Source organism: Suricata suricatta, chromosome 2 (genome assembly GCF_006229205.1).
Source record: "Suricata suricatta isolate VVHF042 chromosome 2, meerkat_22Aug2017_6uvM2_HiC, whole genome shotgun sequence".
Lineage (NCBI taxonomy): Eukaryota > Metazoa > Chordata > Mammalia > Carnivora > Herpestidae > Suricata > Suricata suricatta.
In genome coordinates, this window is record NC_043701.1 from 28,432,619 (window position 1) to 28,440,788 (window position 8,170).

Below are 8,170 nucleotides of genomic sequence, written 5' to 3' on the forward strand. Positions count from 1 at the left end.
TTTAATTTTTTAAAGCTTATTTTTTGGGGGTGCCTGGGTGGCTCAGTCGGTTAAGTGTCTGGCTTTGGCTCAGGTCACGATCTCATGGTTCGTGGGTTCGAGCCCCATGTCAGGCTCTGTGCTGACAGCTCAGAGCCTGGAACCTGCTTCAGATTCTGTATCTCCCTCTCTCTCTCTGACCCTCCCCTGCTCGCGCTCTCTCTGTCTCTTAAAAATAAATAAAAAACATTAAAGCTTATTTTTGAGAAAGAGAGATAGAGCATGAGTGGAGGAGTGTGTCCAAGTGCCCCTAGGATGTTTTAAAGAAAAGCAAGTCTTTTTTCTGTTTTTAACTTCTGTATTTCTAACTCATGCCATTGCCTGTTCCACATGAATTCAATTCAATTCAAATATTTGCTTAATATCTCTATGTGCAGGGCTAAGCTAGGTGCAGTACGTCATCTCTGTGATGAACGATACAACTACAGACAAATTCCAAAAGCATGCATATCCATATAATGTATAATGTAACTGCACTTCCTATCATCTATCTGGTTTCCAGAACTGCGTTGGGCCACTACCTCTTATGGCCAGAGTGACAAGAGAGGACTTAATCCAATAAAATGGCTTTTGACTGACTGAAACTATAGTCTTCATGGATTCAAGATACTTCATTTCTCATTACTGACCACCGCCCACCCCCACTACCTTCTCCTCCCTAACAGGTGAACATGAACACACACACACTCACAAACACACACATACGGACACAGGCACATACACACTGCTCTCTGGGACATATCCAAGCTTCACTGGTGCTAAGACATCTATAATTAAATGTCAAGTCACTCCTGCTACTATATATGCAGTATTGATTTTGGGGACTTCATTTTTTATGCAGATAGTTACTGGATCTATGTGATGCTTATGTGCATTTGTGGGAGAATCAAAGAAAGTGAAGTCTTGGTGCCTGAGGTAGCATTAAAAATGGATGGGTGAAGATGAATGCAGATCTGTCTCAAAGATTGGGATCAGAATCAAAAGTAGGAAAGGCCAGTAGCACCTGGGAGGTAAAGCCAGTTGAGCATCTGACTCTTGATTTTGGCTCTGGTCACGATCCCATGGTTGTGCGATCAAGGCCTGTGTGGAGCCCTGTATCCGGCTCTGTGCTGAGCATGCAGCCTCCTTAAGATTCTCAATCTCTCTCTCTCTCTCTCTCTCTCTCTCTCCTCTTCTCCCTTGCTCGTGCTCTCTCTCTCTCTCTCGAATAAAATAAATAGAATAAAAGAAAAGAAAAGAAAAAAGGAAAGACAAGAGGAAACTGGCTGAACTCAACAGCAAAAACTACTGCTATGAAGCTGTACAGTATTATCTCTACATGACCTTATGCATTAAAGATTTATTAAGCACCAGCTGTAGGTATTAAATGCAAGAATGTTGAATCCAGAGATGAATGAAATACAGTCTTTGCCCACAAGGAGCCAGTCTGATGGGGGAGACAGACAGATACCGCAAAAACAATATAGTGAATGCTAGAACAAATTATGGAAGATGAGCTGTGAAGACAGAACACTCACTCCTGGACTAGCCGCCATCTCTTCCATTCAACCTGAGTCCATAAAGGCCACCAAGTAGCCATTAACTTTTCTTCATCTATTGCTCCTCTCTACCTAAGGTCGCCAGAACGTCTCCGTGATATTTATATGGTCGACAAAACACAGGGCAAAAATAGCCTATGTATATCAACACTTCAAATAATTTTAATGACTTTAGGAGTGTTTTTAGTGAAGTTGACAACTTCTCATTAGTAATAACAACATTTTATCAGCTTTTCTAAATTCTCAAACAGCACTGTTCATAGACTTCCTGTAGGGGTAGAAATGTTGTCTCCCTACTGTCCCCTGCGGCAGCCACCAGCCACATGTGGCCACTGAGCACTTAAAATGTGGCTAGTGTGACTGAGGAACTGACTTAATTTATATTAATAAGCTTAAATTAAATGGTCACACATGCCTTGTTACTATGGTATTAGAAATCACAGTTCTAAAATTTAAGTGTTTTAGGATTGCGCAATACAATCAAATAATTCTCCTCTTAATGCTTATACAGTTTGTTACACATTTCTCTGAAAAATTATAAATGTGGATAAAAACAGATTTCCTTTTGTAACCTGAAGCTGTTGCTAGGGATTACTCCCAGTAAAACATGAAAAGTTAAAAAAAAAAAAAACATTAAAAGTTAAAGCCCAATCCAAACATGCATATGTACTGTTTCAATTGACTCTGACTTCCACCACTGACTTTGCTGACGAACACTGTAAAATATTTGAAAGCTTAGATATTTAGCACATTAAGAGATATTTGGAAAAGACCACTATTCTCAACTAGTTCTAAATGAAGAAAGTATCTTTATTTTTTTTTTTAATGTTTAGCCTGGGAGGAGCATTACAATTATTTTTTTAATGTTTTTTAAAATTTATTTTTGATACAGAGAGAGACAGAGCATGAGAGGAAGAGGGGCAGAGAGAGAAGGAGACACAGAATCTGAAGCAGGCTCCAGGGTCTGAGCTAGCTGTCAGCACAGAGCCTGATGTGGGGCTCGGACCCATGAACGTGAGATCTGACCTGAGCTGAAGTCAGAGGCTTAATCGACTGAGCCACCCAGACGCCCCAAGAAAGTATTTTTAAAAGTGAGTTTTAAAGAAGATTTTCATGGTGGGGACTGGATCAGATCAGCTAGATTGGAGGTATCATGAGTGTTAGGACTCTGTGTGTTTATACACTGCTTAATTATTACTGCCTAGCAGACGTCAGGCACGTAGTAAACACATAATGAAAGAGTAGTTAAAATAGCATTGATGGGAATGTGGTACATCTGGATGAAGGCAGTGAAGTGACCATATGCATTTGTCAAAACTTCTAAGATGGTACACTAGAAAGGGTAAATTACACCTTTTGTTTTGTTGCTGTTGTTTTTGTTTTTTAAAGGGTAAAAAAGAGTATGGGGGAGCATATGGGGAAAATCATGAATGGAGAGCTGCAAGAAAGCACATATGATAATATGACATTGTATCTCCTATGAAGCAAGCTAGTAAATTCCAAACAGCAAACTGGTCTCCTATGAAAGAAAAGAGAAAAAGGCTCAGGCTCAAGAGTCAGAAGAAACACACAGGTGGGTCGCCTGGGTGGCTCAGTCAGTTGAGCACCCGACTTCAGCTCAGGTCATGATCTCACGGTTGGTGGGTTCGAGCCCCACGTCAGGCTCTCTGCTGACAGCTCAGAGCCTGGAGCCTGCTTCCGATTCTGTGTCTCCCTCTCTCTCTCTCTGCTCCTCCCCTGTTCATCATCTGTCTCTCTCTGCCTCTCAAAAATAAATAAATGTTAAAAAAATTTTAGAAGAAACACGCAGGCTAAGACAGGCTGTGTGATATTAAGCGGATCATTTGACTTTTCTGTGTTTCACTCTCCTCAGCTGTAATATGTGTAAAATGAAAACACCTACCTCAAATGGTTTGAAGGAGAATGAAATGAGAAAATGTACATAAAATATTCAGTCCCTGTAAAATACTGAGTAGACAGTAAATGGAAATAAAACAGAAGCTCATCTTCTTAACCAAGCCCTTTGTTTGAGATCCTCTGGTTTTGAATGAAGGGTTCCATTTCCACAGTAGAGTCTGAACAGTTGGCAAATGAATGGTCAAGCAAAGCTACCAGATTAGACATAATGCAAAGCTATTTGGAGAAAGGGGAATGGGGAAATGCAGCTCATGTTTCCGGAAAATCCTGAACCTGAATTTTTGCCAGAAGCAAAATTCCCACACCATAAAATTTTAAGAAAGTTCCCCCAATATCTAGCACAGGCATCAGAGCATAAATGAATTCATCAATGAAATGATTTATCCTAGCAAACTTCCCCGAGTGAAAGCAAGTACAGTCTATATAAAAAGGAGAGAGAGAGAGATGAAATAAAGAAAATTGCTCCTCTGCAAATCAAAAGTAATTAAAAGTAACTAGGATGGAGACTAGTTATTATTTCGGGAAAGAAGCATGAATATTTTCTATTCCTGGTTACAATTTGTTTTCAGAGAATAAACAGACCAAGCTGGGAGTCATTTTGGATTCTCTTGATTCCATACTCAGGATAAATTAAGAAATTACTTCTCACAAAGGAATTGAGTACAATTTGTAGTTAATGTGTTCCTTAAAGGAGAAAGATATGACTTTAAAAGCTCAGAATTTGATTCATTACATATTTCACAGTAATGTTTAAACTCTTGAATTTAGAGTACCTTGCATGGCCATAACTCACTTAATTCAAAGATCCCGAATCCTCATTAGTTGAGAGAAGCTATTCCTTAAAAGCTCTTAAAACACCTCCCTCTACCCTATGACTCATAGTTAAGCCTCCTCGCAGGAACGCCATTGCACTCTTTCCTATTACCTGTTCAGTGGGTCAAGATTAAATAATGACAGAGTTGTACAGTCATTATATTAGTGCTCCACCTCGTAGAAAACCTCTCAATTATTCCTGAGAAAGTCCAAATTCACCCAGGCAATTACCTTGGAGTCATCTTCAATTTCTGCCTCTCCGATTATGCATTTCCTTCAGGTGAATAACATTTAAGGTTGTCTAACTCATGTGATTTTTAAAAATATTATTAAGTTGGGTATCAGAAATCAACTCCACAGTAATGACTTGTCAATAATCCAGGAATTTTGCTAACATTTAAGTGTTAAACTAGCCCCGTAGTTGTCAAAGTATGGACCAGGACCAACAGCATCACCACTTTGGGGGATTTGTTAGATATCAAGAATCTCAGGCCCCACCCTAGACCTACCAAATCAGAAACTCTTGGGAGAGGGCCCCTAAATCTGTGTTTTAGTAAGTTCTCCTTGTGATTCTCATGCTTACGCAAGTGTGAGTACTGTGATCTAGCTAGTTCTGACAAAGACACTGGAGGCCACAGGCCAATTTTGATAGAATTACCCAAATAGATAAACCCACAAATATATTTTAATCTGCACCCACCAAAAAAAAAAAAATCAAACCCATAATGTGCCTCTTTAGTCTCCAGTGACCCCTGGTATTAACTTGTAAAGCAAGGGTTTGTTTCAGTCCAAATGATTTAATAGTAATTTTTTTCTGTTTGGAGAGTTTTTTATTTGAAAGAAGCAATTGGTATATATGTCCATATCAAAACATCAGGACATTTTAAACATAGAAAGCGGTAAAGTCATTCCTTGCTAACTCACTCACTCTTAATTGTTAACAATGAATACCTTAATGGATGCTGTAACTTGTCCTAGGATAATAGTAACAATGGCAGCCTCACATTCCAACTGTATTGGAGCTGTCATCCTACCCAGCACGGTCCAGGTGACAGACCTTTCCTGGGCCACCCCACCCCGCTGGCTTGAAGGACCCTGAGGATGAGCAATAAATATACTCACAAAAACTACAGTATATGTTGAGGGAAAAACAATTGAAATGGAGGCTGCATATTTTATTTATAGATAATGTGCTTCAGTTTTTCAAAACATGTTGCCCTGAAATCAAGATATTCATCCCATTTGAGGTTGCCAATGCCCCTAGGTCAAAGTGTGGGCAACAGTGTAAAAGGTCAACTTTGCTGTGATGGGAAGGGATACAAAACTAGTCACCCGCCAGTCACACAAAAAAAGTACATTTTGAGTTCTAATACAGGCTTACATCTGATATCATTACATTAACTTGTGATACTCTTAGACATTAATTTAATTCCTTGTAGTTAAATTTTACATCGTCAAAGCATTAAAGAAAGCATCCAATAAATGGAAATCTGTATAACCAGAAATAATGAGCTATAAAGAATGCTTTATGAAAAAAGCCTTTGCAAACTAGAATACTGGAATGGAATATCATTCAGCCGTAAAAAGGAAATACTGATACAGGCAGTAACATGGATAAATCCTGAAAACATGCCAAATGAACCAAGTCAGATACTAAGGGCCACATATTGCATGATTCTATTTTCATGAAATGCTCAAAATAGGCAAATCTATAGAAAAAGAAAAGGTAGCTTAGTGGTTGCCAGGGCTGGGGTCAGAGACATTAAGGAATGACTATTAATGGAATTTCTTTGGGAGTGATTAATATGTTCTGTAATTCAATAGTGGTGGTGGTTGCACAACTTCGTTAATATAGTAAAACCCACTGAATTGTACACTTTAAACAGATGAACTAGGGAAGCCTGGTTGGCTCAATCAGTTAAGTGCCCGACTTCAGCTCAGGTCATGATCTCATGGTGAGTTCAAGCCCAGTCAAGGGCTCTGTGTTGAGCTGCCAGGAGCCTGCTTTGGACTCTGTGTCTCCCTCTCTGTCTCTGCCCCTCCCTCCCTCACAATAGCCCCCCCTCCAATAAACATTAAAAAAAGATGAACTGTATGGTATGCAAACTAGAACTCAAGTTTTAAAAATTCATAATATATTCAAAGCAGTATTCTCTGGTTTATTTCTGTACAGTGAAATTACTTTAACTAATATCTAAGTACCAAGAGGATCTAGCTTTCTTGTTAAAAATATCTATAATAGAAATGCAAATTCAACAGGTGTGTATTTGATGAGCACAGCACTTTCAAAAAATGTCTCCCCCCTGCTCCAGAATCAACTCTCTGGTTTTAGAGAAAACCAGGACCAGATTCTCCTGCAAGTCTTAAATGTCAACCTTGTGTGTATCACATCACCCCTGAGTATTTTTGTTAAGTGTTCAGAATTTAAATTATGTCCTTGTATCTGGGGGGGGGGGTGTCGGCAATTATCATTGTACTTCAAATGTAATTCTCATTAGTTAGAACATGAAAATGATTTCTCTTTGTAAAGGTTACCATTTCAAGAGCAGAACCATCTATCGAATAAAAATATAGGTTAACATCTACTTTATAATGAACAATCCCAAATTTAAAAAAAAATGGGATCCTCTAACAGAAAAGTTGTGTATTCACAAACTGAGGTACTTTTTCTATCTTTCAGGTTATTACCTCCAAACCTATTAGAGTCCATTATAATAGGGAACCTTAATGAAGGAGAAAAGATATTTTGAAACAAAATGTAAAAACCCAATCTTAACAATTCATCTGGAAAACGACTAGAACACGTGATTCTGCACCCCAGGTAAATATTCTAACTGGTTGTTTCAAGATGTAATTTCAGTAGTGAATGTATAACCTGGAAGGTGGTGGATGAAAGAAGAATCCATGAATAAATCTATCAATCGGCAGCTTTTCTCTGACTTTGGCAGCAGTAGCAGACGTTGATAAAAATTCTGATTGCAACTTTTTTCTTTTTTAAGGTAACTGCCCAGACTTGAATGTGACTAAATTAAAAGTACTGGAAAACACTGAAAAGTCAGGTTGGTGCTTGTTCCCGTTACTACCTTTTGGGCGTGCGTGCGTGTGTGTGCGTGTGTGTGTGTGTAATTCGCATCGGGCACATGTATTTTTCATCCAAGTCCATAATGAACTCAAAAGCAAAATCACGATCGAGTACGTAGCCCCGCACCTTGGTTTTATTTCTCGTCTTACGCGTACCTAGAAGGCTCTTTCCACACTTTACAAATGAGGAGAGAGCAGAGCCCGGTGGACCGCGACCCTGAAAGGCGAGCCTGTCCCTTCCGGCCGGAGCCCGCATCCCTACGGGCGGATGGAGGGCGTCAGGGGAGCGGGGTGGGGACCCCGCGCGACCCCCCGGGTCTGCCTCCTCCTTACTCGATGGCGGCGGAGGCAGCGGGTCTCCAAGGCTCTCAGAGCCTCCCCCCACCCCACCGTGTCCCAAACGATCCGGAGATGGAGCCCCACCGCGGTCTGATCACTCACCCAGACGGCAAACACAGAGGAGCTGGAGACAGGCGAGAAAGCGCTTTAGGATTAGCATTTCCAGACGGTCCGAGGGCCCCCACCACGCGGCTGCTCAGCTTCTCGCGGTGGACACGGAGGGGGCGTGAAGGAAATGTTTTCCCTCCAGTATTCAGACTGGGGTGAGATTGTGTGTGCGCGTATGTGAGTGTGTCTGAGACGGAGAGGGAGAGAGCGAGAGGGAGCGCGGGCGAGCGAGCCGAGGGAGACTGAGGGTGAGACCGGAATCTTCGCAAGCGGGACGCGCGGCGGTCGCGGGGGCCGGGAGCCGCTAGCCCAGGCGCATGCCGGCGGGCGCGCGG

General features: G+C 41.0%; 1 protein-coding gene across 4 annotated transcripts in view; it reads right to left on the reverse strand.

Moving 5' to 3' along the window:
- PTPRZ1 (protein tyrosine phosphatase receptor type Z1) overlaps positions 1-8,126 on the reverse strand; it is a 172,957-nt gene extending 164,831 nt beyond the window's left edge. For all 4 annotated transcript variants that reach the window (XM_029924367.1, XM_029924359.1, XM_029924352.1 and 1 more), the window contains exon 1: positions 7,830-8,126. In XM_029924367.1, coding sequence (XP_029780227.1) covers positions 7,830-7,887 — 58 coding nt within the window. In that variant the 5' untranslated portion in view covers positions 7,888-8,126. The remainder of the gene's footprint in view (positions 1-7,829) is intronic.
- Positions 8,127-8,170: the final 44 nt, after the last annotated feature.